The 23,727-nt window shown below is 41.8% G+C and overlaps 1 protein-coding gene across 4 annotated transcripts in view; it reads right to left on the bottom strand.

Annotated features, from left to right (window-relative positions):
* Positions 1-23,727, bottom strand: part of CCDC68 (coiled-coil domain containing 68) — a 47,597-nt gene that overhangs the window by 11,554 nt on the left and 12,316 nt on the right. For 3 of the 4 annotated variants that reach the window (XM_075185371.1, XM_075185379.1, XM_075185361.1), the window contains exons 2-5: positions 7,703-7,848; positions 5,149-5,223; positions 2,019-2,162; positions 982-1,107 (exon numbers count right to left, since the gene is read on the bottom strand). In XM_075185371.1, the coding sequence (XP_075041472.1) occupies positions 982-1,107; positions 2,019-2,162; positions 5,149-5,223; positions 7,703-7,834 (477 nt within the window). In that variant the 5' untranslated portion in view covers positions 7,835-7,848. Of the gene's footprint in view, positions 1-981; positions 1,108-2,018; positions 2,163-5,148; positions 5,224-7,702; positions 7,849-14,260; positions 14,284-23,727 lie in introns of those variants that run through there. The other variant, XM_075185387.1, reaches the window with a different exon arrangement.

Raw genomic sequence — 23,727 nt, 5'->3', positions numbered from 1 at the left:
GGCTCACACAAGACACTGCAAAAACTTTATTTCATGCCCTCATCATCTCCCGCATGGACTATTGCAATTCCCTCCTTACTGCCCTTCCCTGAATGAATATTTCACCTGTATAATCTTTTTTTTTGAATGTAGCAGCCAGACCGATCGCAAAACGTACTTTATACGCTGCTCCGCTGTCTCAGTCCCTACATTGCTTGCCTGTATTATTTACATAATCATATATAAAATACTTCTACTAACTTACAAATCCATTAACAAAGTGCACCAACATCACCAAATCTCTAACTCGACCCCTACGCTCTGCCCCGCTCATCCATACTCATTATCCTATTCAGAAATACAGGACTTTTTTTGGGGGGGCTGCACCAACTGTGCGGAATCTGAAAACCCACCTATCAAATTCCGAGCCAAATTCTTACCCTCCCGGATACCGGATTACCACCCCCGCTACACAGTTCATGCAAAATTTACATTCATTCTACTTCTATACTCAAAACTCCATAGGACGCCCACTTACCACTTTTGACTGTTTGTTAAATCCCAGTCTGTTTGATCACTGTGTTTGTCCAAAATTGAAAAGCGCTAGGGCATATGCTAGCGCTATATAAATAAATGATAATAATCATAGGGGGTTTCCTAGTGCCTGGAAACCCCCTCCAGGCCTGGGGCACTGTATAATTGAGGTGGCTGGACCCTGCCCCCGCTTCACACAGCTCTGCTTGAAATGGGAGAGCTGCGTGCACCTAACAGTAAGTAGTCCATGCAGCATTGTCCATGTACATTATGGGGATAGGAAGAGTTGGAGAGCAGCCAAGCACTCTCTAAAATTATAGCCACACCCCCATGCATGCTGGTCACGCCCACTGGTAGCGTGGTGTGGAATTCCCCTCTACAAATCCTGCGTTTGCCCCTGATATTATTATTAATAATAAATAATAATAATAATAGTGTATGCTGCAATTCAGCTACATTACACTTTACTTGTAATCTCTGCTTCTCTTCTGTGTGTGATTTCCGGAGTTGATCAGACTTCTTGTTGTAGTTCTCGTACAGTTTACGTGTAGCGTCTCTTATCGCGCCTGCTCCAGCTTCGCGCGTTGCTTCCAGCTAAAACAAAGACATTAAACCAAAACAACTTCTTTACTAACAAACCAGCAGGATAAATGATTTACCGATACAAGTCAGACTGTTTTACTGAAGTCTATCGGAGCTATTTGTTTCACACGTAGAATCGTGTAGGAACGCAGTAACCCATAGCAACCTACTACAAATTAGGTTTGACAAATCATTTAGGCCAGCTACCCGCTGGTGTTAAAAATCATGTAAGTGGATGTAGGGATGGAATCTATTGGTTCTAATCACCTCACACCCACTTTCGCCTGCAGATAGCAGCAATCTTTTGGACCGTGTCTGTTCTATTCACCTCAAGTGAATGAAAGGGGGTCAATTGAGTGCCCTACATGAACCTCCAAAACACACAGCCAATTAAAGTCATCAGTCAATGCCGGCAATGAACATGTCCCAGTGACTAAATGCAGAGTGCTGTAGATGGAATAGTTCCTTCGTTCCGAGACTGAAAATTTTGTTTCAGAGTCACAGAAGCTAACGAAATTCCTTATGACATGTGGATAGCTATAATGAGTGACTATTGTGCTGTTATTCTCTAAACGACTAGAGGACCAGATGACGAGCACAGATCTGAAGGTAAATCATGTCAGTGTGTGTGCAGGAATCACCCGAGTGATCGGACCTTCAGTCTTAGATACAAGCATTGTAGATAACACGTCGGTGGGAAAATTCTTCAGTGTGTACCTAGTCTAAGGTAAGCAGCAGGGGTGGGAATGTAAAGCGGGCTCCACCTAGGGCGCCCTCGTGGCTTGCTTCGGCCTTGGTTTACCCAAAATAGCTGCTGCTGCTTTCTAACCCTCATTCCAGCTCCAAAACAACCCGAATCCGAGTTCTAAGCACATGTCAGACGCTCTCTTATATAGAACTACTGATATATACAAGACTTGTACCTTTATTTGCAGATCTTCATTTTCTCTGTGAACATCGACGAACTGCAAGTCTTGGTCATTTAACTTGTCTATGATCTGTCTGTACCGGAAGCCAAAAGTATCGTCGTCCTCCTCTCTGCACCCATTCTGTTGTCCGTGAGAACTCTGAAACGAGCAGCTGTAATTATTACAATATCCCCAGGGTTTGGAGTCATGTATTGTCCATTGGTGACAATTATGCTAAACAGAGCTTGAAATTTCCAGAATAATATGTCACTAGCAGAAAAAAATGGGTAAAGGATACGTTTACGCTATTTACAAGCCGTAAAAATGCTGCCCATATGCGCCTATCACCAAACGCGTTTGAAGGTGATCACCCATCTCCCAGTGTTTGTAAGCTCCCCTATAACATCCATCCTACATATGAAGTTACCCCAGAAAATGAGCTTTGTGGAAACTGGGAAAATCAGCACAAAGTCCAACCTACCTCCACTACTGGACCATTTCCTTCAGTCACTTAAACTAGGTGTTTTTTCTCCTAAAATACTGCTTCTACCTTTATTTCCTAAACTGCTTAGGAGGGTGAGGGGGACATCAGGACGGTCTATATTACATATCTCACCGCACCTCCTAACAGTACCAGTCCACTAATTGGAATACTGTGCGTACATACAAAGGGACATTAAAAGGGGACCTGCCAGCGAGACCCACCTGGGCTATCCCGCCTAAATTAGGGGTTGAGGATCACTTCTGTGTCTTTTACCGTTTTCCATTATTGCTTAAACTGCACATCAAAATACATTTTCCCGTTTTAGTTTATGCTGTGAAATAATTGTTTGAATTTGCATATGTGCAAAAAAAAAAAGTAATATATAATTATATTTTCCTTCGCTACTTTCAGAGTAAAAAAACAAGCAAATGACAAAGACGGTACAGGGCTGTAACACAAAACACCCTCTAAGCACACAAACACACAATATGTCAACAACTTTATAGCTCATCTGGTTTCACTAAACCGATGTAACTGCCCACAGCAAACAATGATAAAACAGCATTTGCTACTTTTAAAAAGATCAAATAAAACACATTTTGACAGGAAATACACCATAGAAATGAACAAAATAAAATAAATAAAAAAAGTCAGTATGGGAGAAATAAAAAAAAAAAAAAAAGACTTAAATTCGACACACAGTGGCCTCTTCAATGGCTTTGGGTGCAGTCAGTGGTATTCAGCTAGAACAGGTCATTGAGCTCTACAGTAAAGGAGACCTGAGTGGTCACTTAAGAGTCGATTTATGACCCCAGCTCAGTAAATATCAATATGTATCACTGCAAATAGACAACATGCGACATAAAACTAGTTCCAGACAAGTGTCCGGATCAACTTTAGTCCCTCTATTAGTTACATTCATGCTTGATAATAAAGATACCGACTGGCTGATATTAGGCTGTGGGGCTGGTGCGATTACTAGTCCGCTGCAACGTACCAGCAGGTGCAATTACAGACGTTTACAGTCCGGCCTTTGCATACATGTGAGTACCTGTGTTCTCCGTATGTCAAGTACTCAGCCATATCTCCCGACTGTCCCGATTTTAGGGCTCTGTCCCGATGTTCCGCCTGGGGACATGTTTGTCCCGTGTGTGGGAATATTGGGGCAAGGGAGGTATGGAATGGACAGCCTTGCACTTTACAGAGCTAGGCAACCCTTTGGGGTAGTGACCACACCCATTTCAAGATGAGACCACACACCCATCGTGCTGTGGCCACGCCCCCTGCTGAGAACAGACATGTTGGGAGATATGACTTCGCTCTTTATAATGTTCAGTGTGTCTGAGTTTTAATTGGCTGGTCCACATTCACAAAACATTTAAAAATGGCTGCTCAGCCTCTGTCAGCCAATCAGATCTACAGTATTTTGAACTTTTTTTGACTTTGGCTGTGCACATAAATGTGGCCTATTTCACTTTGTATGCCAAGACTGCATTATAGGTACAGTCCCACTCTGCTGTGAGTTCTAACAAAGCCTCTTAGGTGAGGGCAATGATCCACAGTTCTTACTAAACCGCCTTTACTTCCAGAGACATTTTACCATCTCCTCCCCTCCTGCCTCTACCCACGATGCTATGGTGCTCCGTGGGTAGATCCACTCTAGTGGGACGGCACCTGATGCAGCAAACAGGTTTATACTCTGGAAAACCAGGATTTCGGAACAGGGAGAGTGGTCCTTCTTACATTGTGGAAACCAGTAAAGGGAAAAGAAGTACCGCTCTGCACTAGTTAACAACCAACCTCACTCTTAAGTTAACTTTATTATGTGAGGGGGTGCCGAGGTCATATATATAGCATATGGGTTTGGAAAGAAAACAAAATCTTGACCTATGTAGCACTCCAGGTGTAGAGTAAATAGTCAATGAATACAAATATTTTATTGGTATGCATTAAAATAGATATACGAACTGCAATTTTATATATTTTTGTTTTTTGGTTTTTAATATTTCGCCAGCTTTTGGGTTCAGGATAAAATATTAATAATATTTTTAAGGTATATCAATAAAAATTTAATTTTAAATATTCACACTCATCCATTGTTCTGAGTGCCCCTCAGTCACCTGCTCTCCTCTCTGGTATAAGTTAGTAAGGTAGAAGGCGTTGCAGCAGTCACAATTATGACTGGCACCCAAGGGAACAGGTGGCCTAGGCTCTAGCCTCATGCGTCCTACCTGCTTGTCTGTAACAGCGGAGGTGTTGAGTATACATGGCGGTGACTCTTGTGACACGCCAACATAAATCTCGTTTCTGCAAAAGTACTCATACCGGTGTACCTACTTATGCTGTACTTCACTAGGACCGTACTCGCTCTGTCTGTTCGCCTCTACTCTGGAAATTGATGCTACTCCGCAAATGATAATTTAGATATTGGGGGGTGAGCACCGTTCATTAGTACAGAGGATATCTTAGTTACTTCAGGTAACCAACACAGCAATTGCTATTCAAATGAATAAATGAAATGTTGAAAAACAAAGTCTTCAATGCAAATTACCCTTATGTTTACTGAACAAAACTATAGAAATATTACGTGCGAATACAATGTATTTACCTTTAATAAATACAGGGAGGAATAGAATAGACCTGAAAACGATATATCTTTACCTTCTCCTGGGTACTTTTTCCATTGACTTCATCTTTGAATAGTTGATTCTGAATCTTCTCTAAGGTTTCTCGGATCTGTAGATAATAAACAAAAAAACAGCTCAGCGTTCCCCAGGCGGTCGGAAGCAGACATTGGTGTGGGGCACTTTATGTACAGATTAGCGGTTTTACAGGCGATCTAAAAAGCAATTGTTTGGCAAACATACGACAGGACTTTGGGATATGGGCAGCACGGTGGCTCAGTGGTTAGCACTTCTGCCTTTCAGCACTGGGGTCAGGGGTTAATTCCCGACCATGGCCTTATCTGTGACGAGTTTGTATGTCCCCCCCCCGTGTTTGCGTGGGTTTCCTCCGGGTGCTCCGGTTTCCTCCCACACTTCAAAAACATACTGGTAGGTCAATTGGCTGTTAATAAATTGACCCTAGTCTGTCTGTGTGTGTGTTAGGGAATTAAGACTGTAAGCTCCTATGGGGTAGGGCATGATGTGAGCGAGTTCTCTGTACAGCGCTGAGGAATTAGTGGTGCTATATAAATAAATGGTGAGGATGATGATGATGATACACTGGAAAATGAACAAGGTGGAAACCATAAAAATAGCACTAGACAGTTCAGCTTTCGTGCTCTCCCCTGCATTGATTAATGCAATTGTCCCTCGTGCATGCGTGACCCTAGGTCATCAGAACAGCGTCATCGCCCAGACAGCCTCCTAATGGATGTGCTGCCCCAACAGGACTTTACTGGCTAATTGATCCATTAAGTCATCTCTTATCGTTGCAGTGACAGATGACATTTAACCTGGCAACAATTTGAACAATGTTAAATAGGTCCCTTAGACTCGTTCACATCAACGCTTTTGTAATGCAGTTTGCATCTGCTAGTTAATGTTTCAAAACACTTAAAATACTTTGCTCTTAACGGAGATCATTCACAGCTATACATTGGAGTACAGGAGACCTACGATGTGTTGCAACATTAATGATTTACATTAATTTTTTTTTCATCAGTTAAAACAAAGTTTTCTTTTAAGAATTGAATGGGATCTTTATCAGAACTTTATAAATGTGGTTGTTTTTTTTAGATGTGCTGGAACACATTACAGTGGTGAGTCACCGCTGAATAGGGGAGAAAAGGTAAGGATGGGGCACAGTTAATTCTATAATAATAATAATAATAATAATAATAATAATAAAAAACAGCAAACTGTATACTATGGTGAGGGAGAAAAGCAGTTTCCCTAGAATATCAAATTATGGAAAATATATAAAACCCCTAAAAAATCGTGCTTATATTTAATTCATAAATGAATATCAAACTTTACATTTCAAACTTTTTTCAGAGATGTAAGTAAAATAATGTCATAATATACATTCTATGTCATGGTGGTATGAAGTATCCAATGGCAAATTGAAGCATAGACGCAGTGGTGGTGGTGATGATGGTACAGATGGGGATTGAACAGAATATTGTATATAAATTCACTGGCAATATAAATGGACCATCCGTCCTACTTTAGAGGGCACGTGCCAAGGATCTCCATTCATCATCATCATCACCATTTATTTATATAGCGCCACTGATTCCGCAGCGCTGTACAGAGAACTCACTCACATCAGTCCCTGCCCCATTGGAGCTTACAGTCTAACTTCCCTAACACACACACACACAGACAGAGAGAGACAGACTAGGGTCAATTTTTATAGCAGCCAATTAACCTACCAGTATGTTTTTGGAGTGTGGGAGGAAACCGGAGCACCCAGAAGAAACCCACGCAAACACGGGGAGAACATACAAACTCCACACAGATAAGGCCATGGTTGGGTATTGAACCCCAGTGCTGTGAGGCAGAAATGCTAACCACTAAGCCACCGTTTCCAAGTTATGGTTATATTACATAGTACCTTGTGCACTACGTGGTTCGCAAGAGAAAAAAAAAATATTTTCTCCATAACAGTGTTAAACTTTGGGCTCTCACACGCTGTGTCCTCTCCCGGTCCTGCTTCCTCTAGACATCACAGCGGGAGAGCAGCGGAGGATAGAGAGAGCACGCAGAGAGGCGCACCGTTGTGGCCAAAAATCATGATTTGCAAGTCAAGCCGAGTGATCAGTCTGTCCTACACTCGCTCCGGTGCCGGTTTCCTCTCTGCTCCTCTGCGGTGAGGTTTGGAGGCAGCTATCCCAGGTGAGAATAAAGTGCAGAAAAAAAAACACAAGAGTATATTGTTCTCTCTGCTCTTGTGTTATATATTTGGTAACTACACAATGCACAAGGGACTATGAAGTTAAAGAATAGAATGGCAATGATGACTGATGACAGGTAATCTTTAAGTGTTACAGTGACACCTACACCCAGCGGAGGTGGCCATACTATACTGTAGGCCGGAACTTATATTCATGACAATGTAGCCTATCAGTTCACACGGTGCCTCATACCTCAGCGAGGTTTTTAGCTCACCGTGAAGGCTGCATTCTCAGGGAGATGGATATAGATTAGGAATCGATTTTAATGAACAAACAGGGTGTGAAGTACAAAGGGCAGTTGTGATATAAACTCACCTTACGGACATATTCTGTCTCCTCCGCGACGTGTCCTGTACTAGATCCGTACATATAGAAAACATCATCTTCCATCGGTATTTCATTGACTCTTTTCAAAAATCCTTTTTCTGAAGCAGGAAGTGAGGTCATTTTTCTGAAATATCCTGAAGTAAATACACAGAAGTAAAGTATTATAATTTCCCCCAAAAAAACGGTTGTCAGCGCTTGTTCTTAACACTGCATATCTGTGTCTTGCAGAATGAAAACACAAGGTATTAGTCCATATTTTGATCAAAACATTTAAGCCTGTATCCCAGCGTCAAGGGCACCTCATTGTATGCAGGTCTTACACTGACGTATATGCTTCAACATGCTTCAAACACCATTAAAATGCAGTTAAAGTCAGACTCACCTCCCAGGTATAGGGGCTTACATCTAACTAGGGCTGGCTTGTGGCCCACACCCAAAAGAGCTCTTAGCCCCTAAACCTGGGAGGTGACTGCATCTGATTTTAACTGCATTTTAATGGTGTTTGAAGCATGTTGAAGCATATAGGTCAGTGTAGGACCTGCATATAATGAGGTGCCCTTGATGCAGGCTTAAATATTTTGATCAACATATGAACCAATACCTCATGTTTTCATTTTTCTAGATACACACAGATATGCAGTGTTAAGGATAAGCACTGACAGCAACTGTCGTTTTGTTTTGTATACATATATGGGCATTTATATTAACACGGAGCTGGTATCATATGGGATATACCGAGCGCAGGCTTATTTATTCTCTCAAGTATTATAATCCCTTTACAGGTTCAAAAAAAAAAAGCCATAAACACAGGAAAGTATTATATATATATATATATATACACACACACAGAGAATACACGGCTTAGTGTTATAAAAGGGGAGGGTGAGGTCTATAGAGGGATCATTTTATTACTATGCATGCAGAAGTTCTCATACTTTACACTGGTTACTGATTAACATTTATTGCCTTTTTGTGGCGTATTACCTATAAATCAACATCTTAAAGTTGTAATCATGTGAAAAAAATTAGGTATGTTTTTTTGAAACATAAACCACTGTGGCAGAAGAAGAAGGAGAATCTTAGAAATTATTTTTTTTTCCTTGGTTTGTTTCTCCAGGCTGCTATTTATGAGTTCTCATTCTGCAGAGTCCTGTAACTACCATGGCAACCACAGCCACATGATGTAGTGAGCAGAGAGGCTTTGGAATACCCCTCTGAGCTCTGTCTGCTGCAAAATAATCCCCCCTCCCCCCCCACACACACCTCTGCCTTCACATGACATGCTCAGAGCCGTGAGCCTATGTGTGTGTGTGACTGGCAGCCTTACTTTGTGCCCTTAAGGGAGATTTTGAAAAAGAGACAAATGATTTGTAGGAGGGAGGACATCTAAGAAAATGGGCTATTACATGCATGCTTAAAAGGTATTTGGTCATTGAAAAAAAAAAAAAGAGCCTATGTGGTATTGCTGCTTTAATAAATGAAAAACTTTTAAAACCAAGACTGTACGTTAGTGTTATGTATGAATATTAGAGATCATATAACAACTTATTTCGCTGAAAGAGTAAAAGAACTGAACAAAACATTACACTTATACTTCATAGGGTAAGTGAAATGTAACATGAAGATTAAAATACAAAGTTCACTCAAAAGAGTTAGTGGTAACATTCAATAACATATACATAGTAGTTTCAGGAGCTTATCCAGACTGAAGATTCATATCTGCTAATAGTTGTAATTATCATAAGAGATTAATGATTTCTGATGGCTAAAATAGATGTGGTCTGCTGGGCAAGGGGGGTTGATCTTGTGGTCAATATGTGTGGATCAGGGGTTTGTCTAGATGTCTGCAGGTTTGGGAGATATTGTAGATAAAATTGTGATTCCAAGAAGATTGTTTTCCCCTATATACATAAAGATTCCTGTCTGTAAGACAATATTAGTAGCACTTTCACTAGTTACCGAACACCATCCCGGTCTCTGTATCTGATTAGGCAGCAAGTTCTTGTTAATAAATAATAGGAAGCAATAGAAGCATTCTACCAATCACAGTGCAGGCTGCTTCCTGTTTGTTTCCTATAACAGATGTGGCCGGATCTCCCGACAGAAACTTCAATGGCAACATAGACCTGTGTACTAGAGACCTGTGTACTAGAGAGCCGTGTACTAGAGAGCCGTGTACTAGAGAGCCGTGTACTAGAGAGCCGTGTACTAGAGAGCCGTGTACTAGAGAGCCGTGTACTAGAGAGCCGTGTACTAGAGAGCCGTGTACTAGAGAGCCGTGTACTAGAGAGCCGTGTAGAGGACACTAAGCCGTCCAATATTGTTCTTTAATAACTACATGTCTTATAATATTGTCAATTACACCTTTATGGCATACTTGCCAACTCTCCCGGATTGTCCGGGAGACTCCCGCATTTTGCGAGAGTCTCCCGGACGAGTGTGGCAATCTCCCTGATAGGAAGGGGGAAAAATTTAGTTTAAACGCCGCGATTCACCCGGAATCGCGGCGTTTAGCCCCGCCCCCACTGTAAAATGACGCGATTTGCGTCATTCCGTCAAGGGGGCGGGGCCAAAATGACGCGATTTCGCAGCCCCGCCCCCTGCACGCCCACGTCCCAGCCGGCATCTCCCGGAAAAAGAAAACAAAATGTTGGCAAGTATGCTTTATGGTGGCTCAAGTAAAGACATTATTTGCCATTAATATTACCATCATCAACATTTATTGATATAGTGCTAGGAAACCCTGTAGCACTTTACAACTGGGAACAAAAGATTCTTAATGAATCAGGCCCTAACTTGAGAAACTTCTTATTTCAGTCTCCTGGACAAAACCATGTTACAATGCAAGGGGTGCAAATTAGTATTCTGTTTTGCACATAAGTTAAATACTGCCTGTTTTTTCATGTAGCACACAAATAATTGATAGCTTATTTGTACACTGAAATTTAAAGTTGATATTTGTGTGTTACATGAAAAAACAGGCAGTATTTAACTTATGTGCAAAACAGAATACTAATTTGCACCCCTTGCATTGTGACATGGTTTTGTCCAGGAGACTGAAATAAGAAGTTTCTCAAGTTAAGATCCTTAATGAATCAGGCCCAAACACAGAAATAAAACAATACTGGGTAATACAGAGAGGTAAGAGGCCTGCTTGCAAGCTTACAATCTATGAAAGACTGATCTGAATACAATACATGAAACAACAATCATGTGGCAGGCTTTCTTTCTTCTCAATCTGAGCAGACTCAAGGCTAGATTTACTAAGCTGCGGGTTTGAAAAAGTGGGGATGTTGCCTATAGCAACCAATCAGATTCTAGCTTTCATTTATTTAGTACCTTCTACAAAATGACAGCTAGAATCTGATTGGTTGCTATAGGCAACATCCCCACTTTTTCAAACCCGCAGCTTAGTAAATATACCCCTCAGTGTCTGACAGTATTCCAGACTTGCATGAATATTGATTGGTGAATTCCTGCACAGGGGCCGGGCCAGTGAAATCACAGCAGCTAAAATAACTGCAGTCTCATGTTTTTGTTCTATGTAAGATCTCATTAGGACACTGCCCTAAAAATTTGGAAGAGGATTCAGCTGTCTAAAGAAACTGAAAAGAAAATACTTACCTTTTAGCAAAATTGCGGTACAAAGTCAGGTTAATGCTAAATAATAAAAGGACATTTATTTATTTTTTTTGTTTTATAAGTGTGGCTGTATAAACTTCGGAATAAATAATAATAGTATTTTTCACGCTGTGTACCTTACAAACATTTCCAGATATATCAGGTGTGAAATGTTATACTTGCAATACAAGCCAACATAGCTCTAAGCAGTTTCCCAGGTAATTGTGATTCAATCACATTTATCTCAAACGACTGGGACTGAAGACACTCGAGATATTTGGGAGCTAAGCCAAACGTCTAACATGCCAACTGGCACTAAATCTTATACACCTGGTAACCAAGGCACGGACATGCCAGTGTGAAGCTTTTCGATCCCTTTCGTTGTACGAGAAGACTGGATACATGTTAGACGGGCACCCACCCATGTTTCACAATATTTACAAGACCTTATATGTTCTGCATAACAAATGCAAGCGAGTGAAAAACAGCCAGATGCCATTTAAGGGAAAGCAAAATAAACTGCCACAAATTCCAGTTCTGTCACGTCTAAAGAGGTGTACGTCTTCATTTAAGGATGATTGAGACAATACCAGCTCTGTGATAATCAGATGTTAGCAAATACTCACCTTAGTCCTTCAGCAAATGGGTGAAAGTTAGTCCATCATGTATTACATTAGTCTATCTAGCCCAGTGTTGGCTAACCTGTGACACTCCAGGTGTTTTGTAAAAATACAAATCCCAGCATGCTTTGCCAATATATAGCAGCTTATTGCTGGAAGGGTATGCTGGGACTTGTAGTTTCACAACACCTGGAGTGTCACAGGTTAGCCAACACTGATCTAGTCTATGGCACACATAGAGAAGCCACGGAGAGACCCTGTATTTTAGCTCACCTCTATCCTAGGAAAACAAGTGATCACACAACTTTTGCGTCACGTACCTCAAGCCATCATCTGTCACGGATTAATGGAAAAGAAGAACATGACTTGTACTGTGGGGCCTTTGAAAACTCTAGTTTATAAATACAATTATGTTGCAATCTATTTTTTTCAACAAGTAGAACCATAGGAGTATCATGTCCAGCTGGAGCAACCTTCATCATCATCATCATCATCATTTATTTATATAGCGCCACTAATTCCGCAGCGCTGTACAGAGAACTCACTCACATCAGTCCCTGCCCCATTGGAGCTTACAGTCTAAATTTCTTAACACACACAGACACTAGGGTCAATTTGATAGCAGCTAATTAACCTACCAGTATGTTTTTTTTGAAGTGTGGGAGGAAACCGGAGCACCTGGAGGAAACCCACGCAAACACGGGGAGAACATACAAACTCCACACAGATAAGGCCATGGTCAGGAATCGAACTCATGACCACAGTGCTGTGAGGCAGAAGTGCTAACCACTGAGCCACCGTGCAACCCTTCAACATAAGCAGCACGGTGATCTAGTGGTTAGCACTTCTGCCTTACTGCACTGGGGTCGTGAGTTCAATTCCCGACCATGGCCTTATCTGTTTGGAGTTTGTATGTTCTCCCCGTGTTTGCATGGGTTTCCTCCCACACTCCAAAAAATCCATACTGGTAGGTTAATTGGCTGATAACAAATTGACCCTAGTGTGTGTGTGTGTGTGTGTGTGTGTGTGTGTGTGTGTGTGTGTGTGTGTGTGTGTGTGTGTCAGTCTGTGCCTGTGTGTTAGGGAATTTAGACTGTAAGCTCCAATGGGGCAGAGACTGATGTGAGTAAGTTCTCACTGCGGAACTAGTGGCGCTATATAAATAAATGGTGATAATGATGATAAGCAGTTTATATTTCTCTTGTGCTGGTTGACCTTGGAGAAGCTTTTGGTGCAGCAGTGGTGGGTGGTGGTATCTCCCAAACTGTCCAAGTCCTGTGCATGGGACCTTAACCTTCTCCTAGCTGGGGGAGGGGGGAGGGGTTATTGCTAAAATATTATTTATACCATTAAAATTAAGACACATTAAATATTCACATAAATATCATGACACCACAAAAATCAACAACTAACTTACTCAACATAAGTTAAGGATTCACCTGAATATCTGGAAGAGATTTCACTACAGGCAATCATTTCTCGGTGTCTGTCTGTGGCACACCTAAACACATACTACTTCTTAGCCCAGAAAACCATTATTTTCCACCCTGTAGCAGATCCCATCCGACCTCACCTGGTCATTTCTAGGTTTTAAAGAAGACCTGTTGGCATGTAAAATGTTGGGCTATGCTGTCGGCAGTTTTAACCATTCGCATTAGGCCTTCTACGCAGCAAAGCCTACAATACCCGTGATCAAACCGTTACTTCTCATGCAGGTTCCTCTACGGGGTGTAATATGCTCATGGTTAATGTACATAGAGGGGCACAGATGTCAGTGTTCCCACTAAGCATTGTCCCGGAGTAACCAGATAGCTTTCAATGTCCAAGGACTAAAAAACATATATAAAACCAGCCGCAGGCTCAAACCTGAATAGGTAATTTACTAGTTACTTTTCACATTCAAAATAGCTGAAATATTCCACATTATGAACATGAATCAAATTTTGAATGCTAAATATTAAACATACTTGCCAACTTTTCCTTGTTGGCTTGACGAATCGCATCATTTTGGCCATGCCCCCTAAACAAATGTCACAATTTTGGCCACTTACGGCAGGGAGTGGGGCTAAGATGACGCAATATTTGCATCGTTAAGCTCCACCCCCCACTTATCTATTTCGGGGACGAGAACCGGGAGGTTGCCCTGCTCTCCCAGGAGCCCGGGAGGTCTCCCAGAAATGCGGAAGTCTCCCAGACATTCCGGGAGAGTAGGCAACTATGCTTAAAGAAAAGTAGTTAATGAATCTCTACAGACTGAAGTGTCTTTTACATTTCTGTCTCCATTACTGAAGTCATGTTATCTTACCTGTCAGTCTTTGATTAAATCTTGGTCTCCATGAAAATGGCCACCTCCATAGGCATCAATACATGGACATAGGACACAATTTCTGAACTGTGTCATCATGCCACAGATGACGAAGCCAACCACGTCTTGTACTGGCTCAGTATCAGGGAGAATGCCATACTCTTCAGGGAGTGAGGGAGATCACCCCTATTTCAGGGAGTGAGGGAGATCACCCCTATTTCAGGGAGTCTCCCTGACATTCAGGGAGAGTTGGCAAGTATGGATTTAATATTATCAACAACACAAAATATATATTGGTCCTTAAAAGTTTCTATAAATTGTGACAATATTTTAAAGCAGGCATTCGAAAAGGACACCTAAAAGAGGACCCATATGATCCAATGTAAAGGCTGCAATATATGAAAAGTCATGTAAATCTTTTTACACACGCTCACTCTAGCAGAAAGGTTTCCAAAGTTCACGCCAAGCTAGAATGATAAAGAATGAAGAACATTGTTCCGGCTTGTAGGTCTGAATCACCAACTGCTCTGTTACCCAATAGAGATGAACTGTCACATTGTTTCAGGATAAGAAAACAAACGCTCACCCCAGGCACAAGCTGGATAATTGTTCTATAAACATGCAGATTCTCTTTCTACACCTTTCTTCCATTATAAAAGCAGGTCTGTTCACTTAAGGAATAGTTTCAATGGATGCTAGAGAAAGTCTATCCCACCGAAGTCACGGACTTGGGCCGAAAGTAAAAACTGTCCAAGTTTGCAACTACTTCCAACACAAAACAGACACATATACAACACTATGTCGCCAGCACTGAAAAAAATTCACCGAAGTTGTAGACATAATGTACAGATTAATATTTTAAAAGGGGTTGTCCACTTTTAGACAACAGTAGAGACAACGGCAGTGGCGCGCGCAGGGGGGGGGGGGTTTCCGAGTCTCTATAAACCCCCCCTGCGCTAACTAAGTGGCCACTGTCCTATACAGCAGCCGCGGCGCTGTCAAAGAAGCGTCCGCGGCGGTGCTGTATTGTATACAGCACCGCCGCAGACGCTTCTTATACAGCAGCCGCGGCGTTGTCTAGGACAGTGCTGGCGAAACGGAGCTGCTGCGCGGGCGCATGCGCAGAAGCTCTCTCTCGGTTTTTTTGGGTCGGCGGGGAGAAACCCCCCCCCCCCCCGACATTCCTCCGTGCGCCCCTGAACGGTGACGCTGTCCAAGTAGCTGGGATGGGGATGAACCCAATCAGGAACCTGATCCAACAGCGATATTTAGGGGGTAGGTAGGAAACCCTACTAAAGGAATAGAAAAGGGAGAAGCGGTCCCTAAATAGCAGCACTGACAAAATGTAACATGTCTAAGCAAATACAAAGTCTTTGGTCCAAAAACAGCATAATCATTTATATTACAACCTACAGACCTTCACAATTTAAATGTATAGACCATATGGATTAATAACTAGACAACAATTTTCAATACAGTAGATCAGCCACCCATATATGCCAACATTTATAAATAATTTCTGGGATCCTTTGCTATTAAACCATCCATCCAGGTTACATGCGATACTCTCTCGGAGGACCTTGGGGCAAGTTTGTGTATTATGTACAGTTTTGGCGAACACAGCAGGTTCCTCCCTCGGCTACAGGCAGGACAGGATGAATTACAGTGGAGAGATGGTGGAGAAGATGGTTAGATGGTTGGAGATTGTAAACCAGTAACTATTGTGGAGGGTGAAGATATGAGCAGGGTGCAATATATTGTAGACGGGGAACCGGACTTTGCCTACTCTCCCGGAACGTCTGGGAGAATACAGAATTTGGCGACATACTGGACTCCTGGACTCCCGGCAGCGTAGGCCGCCCTCCCAGACTTTGTTCTGAAGAGGGCAGTGGGCAAAGCATGATCAGGATCTCCCGGAAAGGAGGCCCAAATGGAAAGTATGGGCTAAGTCACAGGAAACGAGGCAGGAGTTATAGTCGGTGAGGAGATGCAGCAATGAAAATATCAATAGTATGGTAACATATGCTGGCAGTCTTCCAAACCAAACAGTGGGACTGGAATTACTGACGTTGGAAGAGACTTAGGATGTAATGGGTGTAACTGAGACTTGTCTGGGCAGTGAAATCAGAAGGGTATAGCATGCTAAGGAAGAATAGAGAAGATAGGAAATCTGGGTGGGGTATATAAGTGTGGATATTTAAAGATTATGTGTTGGTAGAAAAAAACATGGAGAAAAGTCAGAGTACGGATTGGGGTTTGTTATACGCATAAATGATTGTACTTTGAATAACTGTCATTTACGGCCCTTGAAAACCCACTTTTTTAGAAAATCCTACCAGTCGTCCACTTAACCATGTCACCATGTAGTGTACCTCACCCTCTATCATCATCCTCCATCTCTCCCTCTCTAGCTTCTTGCCCTCAGATCCCCTTACATTGGTTCACCCCCATGTGTCAACCGTTTGTCTGCCCCTTTCCCTTTAGATTGTAAGCTCTTGTGAGCAGGGCCCTCTTCCCTATTGTTCTCATTACCTATAACCTTTGCTCACCAGCTACACTGCGCACCTCCTCCTTGGGCTCTCCGCCCATTGACTCCTCTCCTCTATTGTCTTCACACCTCTTTCAGTGGCTCTAAACCTGTTAGTTGCACCCACACTAATGGGCACAGGTTTCAGCCTGCGCTGAATCGCTGAATATACCCCTTGTACCCCAGTAGCTGTGCTGAGAGTTGTAGTGTTATATGTTTACTCTAATGCACTGTTATTTCATGGATTGTCTTGTTGTTTTCACGCTATACTGCGCTGCTGATCTCATGTGGCGCCTGATAAATAGAGATTAATAATAACACTTAAATGCATTAAAAAAAATAATTAAATTAAATCAATGGGAGACTTCGGGATTTAGGAATTTTTCTCAAATTATCAAAGCCCCCAAGCCGGTGTAGACTATTGCTGGCAGTAGCCTTCACCGGGGACATCCGGCAATACTTAACCATGAAAGCATAGGGAGACCTATTTCAAGAGTCACTGCAGGGAAAAAAAAATCTTAATTAGCACAATAAAGCATTTAGTATTTATTTTAAAGGAAATGATATTTACATTTTAAAAAAATTAAATAATTTTTTATGGAATCTGGAACTGGAAAGTATCAGCTCCTCCAACTACACAGGCAGACCAGGGGGCCTAGTGCTTTGTACCTGCTCCCTCCGCCCCCACTCTCGGCACTCGTGAAGCACCAGGCCCAGATTACTTCCACCCATGTGTGCTAAAGGTACTAGGTTTTATAATTGATGGACCCCTCATAACCAGGTCAGTACCACAAAATTGGCTGAAAAGCAGATGTGGTACGAAAGGCTGCATTTATTAAAGTATGACAGGCATGATCTATGGGGGATTTTGCCAGAAATAGTGTTTTGCCCAATACATCAAAGGTAAGTTGCGACAGAAAACCAACCCAATCACCATAGATTGCTAAATAGACCCCTAAATCTTTCAAACGGGGACAAAATGGGATTCTACTCATCAACCAGCAGCCTCTGAGAGGAGATCAGCACCTTTGGACTTTTTAAGGGAATTCCAGATAAGTTGTCCTTATATTGTAATAACGTACGTGTATTTTATTAGTGTTATTAAAGGTTTGTTTGAATACAGTGCACTATATAATTTCTTCTTGTCTATGTCTTCTCCGAAAAAGGGAATACAGACTAGGGCCAATTTGTTAGCAGCCAATTGACCTACCAGTATGTTTTTGGACTGTGGGAGGAAACCGGAGCACCCGGAGGAAACCCACGCAAACTCCTCACAGATAAGGCCATGGTCGGGAATTGAACTCATGACCCCAGTGCTAACCACTAAGCGACCATTCTGTTTATTACCCATGTCCCTAATTATAAGCACCATCTTGCACCAACCGATTTACTACATTAATCGAATTCGAATCCTGTGCTAATATATATATATATATATATATATATATATATATATATATATATATATATATATATTATATATATATATATTTATTTTTAGTCAAAGTGGTCCAGTATATGGCATGCTGCCACTTCTACTGCTTTTATGGCAAAACTGTCATATTCCAGTCACTTACATTTTCCATTCCACCACTTTGACTAAATATATATCTATAATATAAAAGCCTAGCGGCGTGTGTTAGTCTGTGTGTGGAATAAACCAAAACAAGCTGCAGCGCCACCTGCTGGGCGGAGTTATACACTGACCTACTAAATTCTTAGCATTATCTAATATATAAAAGTAAAAGCCTAGCGGCGTGTTAGTGCGTGTGTGGAAAAAAATATTTTCTCAGAAAGGGCTCATCCAATTGACCTGAAATTTGGTATACTGACATTATTTGACAAAAAAATTAGAATAGTGAAGTCAGTTAACTTTCATCATCCCCCCTTCCCCCCGCGGGAGGGGTAGTAAAGACTAAATTTACGAGTTGAGGGGTCAAACTCATTTTCGTGAGGTAATTTTACCTCATGAACACACATTAAAAAGGGCGCTTGCGTCGGGAAGTAACGCTCTTCCCCTGAGGAGGCCTGGGCTAGGCCCAAATGCATGACAAGAACCTTTTTAAGACCTTAAGTAGCTTGATTTGACTAGAATGCATGAGTATCATGCATGGGTTAACTATATAATTATATATATATATATATATCTTTATATTACACACATACACTAATAGTCATAATACTTTGTATTAAAAATTATGTGTCCCCTAACATTTGTTTCTTTTCTTAATATTATTATATTAATGTTTACACGTGCGGACCTGGGGGACAGATTTCACTTCTGTTCTGGGGCCGCATTTGCCTCAGTCCACTATGGATTCATTCTGTACTTAATGCCCCAGCAATGTCACTAGTATTTAATGAATTGTTATGCTGAATGTTGGTGGAACCAACAAAATGGCTACCTCCGTGTTGTGACAGGTACATTGTGAAGCCATCCGTATCACCTCATAAAACCACATTTACAAGGTGTATGAAACATGCAGCGTTTACAGGAAAACATGTTACAATACTACTCTCTAAGAAGACAAAAAATAACTTGGTTCAGAATGATGGCTCATTATAAACAATAATATATGGGTCAGTGACTCAGTTTAAACTGAATTACCTCATAATTTGTCACAGTTATTTACAGTCTTTTGTTCAAACAAACCATAAGAAAACAAGCTTGTCACGAGAAATAAAATGTGTAAGCCGCAGAGGAACATTACTGAAAACTATTTAATTGCAGAGAATGTCATGTAAATTATCAGAAATTTAGTAGATTTAAAAAATAAATTGTCTCGCTGTGAAAATGTTAAAGATATCAATAAGGGAGAACTCAGTGTTCAGAGAATTCAGCTTGTGACACTGGTTTATCATACATTAAACTGCCTGCTGACATGTTATCACACTGTGCTCTCCACTATATGTGTGGCCCCTTTAAAGGCTGGAGGGCTTCTCCTTCGGCCTTCCAGCTTCTTGATGATACCCATCAGTGCTCTATGCAGACATAGGACACTACAACCCCAACATGACCTGACCACTGGACATGATCACAATACAATTCTATTACACTGTATACAGACATAGGACACTACACCCTCAACATGACCTGACCACTGGACATGATCATAATACAATTCTATTACACTCTATACAGACATAGGACACTACACACCAACATGACCTGACCACTGGACATGATCATAATACAATTCTATTACACTCTATACAGATATAGGACACTACACCCCCAACATGACCTGACCACTGGACATGATCATAATACAATTCTATTACACTCTATACAGACATAGGACACTACACCCCCAACATGACCTGACCACTGGACATGATCATAATACAATTCTATTACACTGTATACAGATATAGGACACTACACCCCCAACTAGAGATGATCATGCTCGGTTTTCCGAGAACCGAGCCCACCCCAACTTCGCTCATCCAAGTACCGAGCTGGCTCGGCTCGGTACTTTTGCACGCCCTCGGAAGTGAAAACGAGGCAAAATGTCATTGTTGCGTCATCAGATCTCGCAAGTTTTGGATTCTATAAGTACCGCCCTCCACGGCAATCAGGCGCCATTTCACAGAGGGACACAGAAGGGGTAGCACGGTTCTTGGCAGTGTAGTGCAGTTGGGCAGCGTCATATCTAAAACAGAAAGAGGAGGGGTGGCAGTTTAAAAGTCTCCAGTGACATTCTACTGAGTTATAGCTCACACAGAAACAGGAGAGGTCCCAGTGTTGTTGCCAGTCTACGTGCCATTGCTCCATTGCCAATTGTCTTTGCTGAAATAGAAATCGAGCAGTCAGTGTTCTTCAAAATCTGCAGTCACATTGTACTGTGTTATCAAAATGGATTCACAGCAGTACAGAGAAGACCAGGAGCACCAAGCAGCTGCTGGCACCAGTCATGGTGATAGTAATCCTTCTACGTCATCTGCTAAACCCTATGTTAAAGTACATAGTGTTTTTAAGTCAGGGAAACAAAAAAATGTAAAAAAACACCTTTTACCTTGGTAAAGAAAAAAAGACCTGTTATCCAGGCAAATCTAACTGCAGAAAGAAGATAACTGTCAACATGCTATTCTACACAATGGGATGGAAAGAATCAGGCAGTCGCCTTTCTCAACGAGTGCTAGTTCTGCAACGGTCCCTGAGGCATCTTCTTGTAAGGTCAGGGATGACCAAGCAAGACCTTGTCATTCTGATTCAAAAAGTGGTGCCCATATACTTTTATGTGTAAAAGCCAAGCTGGAAAAAAACAGTAAGAGGCATTAAAGGAAAATGTATGTTCAGATTCAGAAATGATACAAATCCACGAGTGCTATGTGTAATCCTGACCTTTCTGATACTGTACCCATAAAGTCTCCTTTCAGCATTTCTGCAGATCTGTGGATGAGCAGCCCAAGTATAGCCGGTGATGCACAAATTGAGGATGCCACTTTGGAATTGCAACAGGATGAGGGAGATATTTGTGTAGCTGACGAGGGCGCTAATGAGGATGATGTTGTTTGTGTAAGTCCTGCACCAGTGGAAGCAGTTCTTGCACGTGATAAAAGGCCATTGTCATGGCTGGACATAAAACCCAAAAAATCCACCTCTTATGTGTGTAATTATTTTTATCCAAATCCTGGATAATTTTTAGTGGTTGTAAAGCAACAGTCAGTAGAGGTAGGGACATTAACCATCTAGGGACCTCATCCATGTTACGCCATTTGAAGCGCGTTTATGCCATAAAGTCTCAGGTAGATCCCAGCACCTGCAATCTACACCCACAACACCTTCCTCATAAATATCCTCAGTAGTGATCGGAGTTAGTCCTGCATCCAAGTTGCTAAGGCTAGATGACTCCTCCACTATCCAGGATTCCTCAGAAGAGTTCTTGAGCGTTAGTCTCACTGCTGCTGATGCTGGGGGTGGATCTTCAATCCAGAAGCAGAGCAAGAAGAAGACTACTAGTAGTTTACAACAAGTGACTGTTAAACAATCCTTTGCAAGAGGAAGCAAGTATGAAAGCTGTCACCCAGTCGCAAAGCTACTATGCTAGTATTAGATCTGCATCTAATATCCACTATTAATGCAGCTGCTTTTAGACAGTTACTTGAGGTCTTGTGTCCCTGTTACCAAATTCATTCACAGCACTATTTCAGTAGAAAAGCTATTCCTCACCTCGAACAGAAGGTTCGTAAACATGTAATTATTGGGCTACAAAATGCCATTCTACCCACTGTACACTTAAAGACAGATATGTAGACAAGCGGAACTGGGCAAACTAAAGATTATATGACTGCGACAGCCCACTGGGTTGGTGATTCGCCTTCACCAGCAGGAACAGCAGCAGCATGTACCCAAGTACGTCACAATGCTCAGAGGCAGGCTACTCTGTGTATTACCGGATTCACTAAGAGGCATACAGCTAACAATGTTACAAAAACTAAGGGATGTTATTGCAACATGGCTTAACCCGCTTGGACTCTCCTCAGGATATGTAATTTCTGCCGCCACCAATATTGTGAGAGCATTACAGCTGGGTGAATTTCATCACATTCCCCATTTTGCTCACACAATATAACTTGGTGGTGCAGAGCTTTTTAAAAAATTACAGGGACGTGCAGGAGATGCAGTCTTTGGCCCGTAAAGTATCTGGACATTTCTGGCATTCAGCAACAGCATGTACGAGATTGCAGCAGCTACAAGAGCAATTTAATTTGCCCTGCCACCAACTGAAGCAAGAGGTGGTAACAAGGTGAAATTCCACCCTGTATATGCTTCGGAGGATGGAGGAACAGCGAAAAGCCATCCACGCTTACTCCACATGCCATGATTTTGGGAAAGGAGTGGGGGTATTTTACTCAAGCGCAGTGGAGAATACTTTCAGCGTTGTGCAAGGTGTTGAAACCAATCGAAGTAGTTACCTGTGAAGTGAGTTCAGACACTGCTAACTTGAGCCAATTGATTCTCTTAATTAGACTTTTGGAAAAGCAGCTTGAGAAACTGAAGGAGATAAAACAAAGCAATTACGCTAAGTATGTCGGATTTGTAGATCAAGTACTTTATTTGCCTCGCCAGGTTCCAAGAGTTATCAAAGTCTTGAAATCGGATCACTACATTTTGGCAACTGTGCTTGATCCTCGGTTTAAGAGCTATGTCTTCTCTTTGTTTCCAACGGACCCAGATCTCAAGAGATTCAAGTAGCTCCTGGTGAGCAAGATGACAGCTCAAGTGTTATGTAACAGGATGGCGTCTCCTCCTTCAGTTTCTCTGTGAACTGCTGCTAGGAGAAAACTTAGCTTTCCCAAGAGACCCAGGGATGATGCAAATAAACATTTTGACATCAGGGGGTAAATGTATGAATCTCCGGATTCTTCATCTCCGGCGTGTTCAGCCACTTCAGCGCTTAAATTTAAAGCGGCGCTGCATTGTAAAGGGAAACTTCCCAAGGACAATCCCATCTTGCACCACTTTTCCTTTCAGCTACCGCTGTGTGCCAATGTTACCTAGATGTTTTAATAACAAAGAACAACGTTGCTTGCAGAATGTAAGCATGGATGTCTAAATAGATGTGTATATGTATAACTCAAACCTTCCACTGTGCTGCTGTTTCATCAGTATTGCACAAAGTGTTTGTACTCTGCACTTTATGTCAAAGGTACCTAACTATATTTGAATTTTTTGGGATTGGGGCCAATTCTAAGATCAGTGATGACCTTGCTTTTTGCTGTGAATGTCAATGGCTCTTTTTAGCACATTCCCTGGAACAAGATCCGATACACTCATGTCAGTGTGATCACAGACAATTTTTGGACACCTGGAGGATTTACCCTTCTGAAGTTTGATTTCAATCCTACTTTTCAAATGCTTCTCTCTCATACGTGTGACCACATAGTTTGTTTTTCACTGGGTTCACTATCTCCAAATGTGTTATAGGAGTTCTCT

Source organism: Mixophyes fleayi, chromosome 1, assembly GCF_038048845.1.
Source record: "Mixophyes fleayi isolate aMixFle1 chromosome 1, aMixFle1.hap1, whole genome shotgun sequence".
In the NCBI taxonomy this organism is placed as follows: Eukaryota; Metazoa; Chordata; class Amphibia; order Anura; family Limnodynastidae; genus Mixophyes; species Mixophyes fleayi.
The sequence above is the reverse complement of the archived record's forward strand: the minus strand, read 5'-3'. Positions and strand labels throughout refer to the sequence as shown.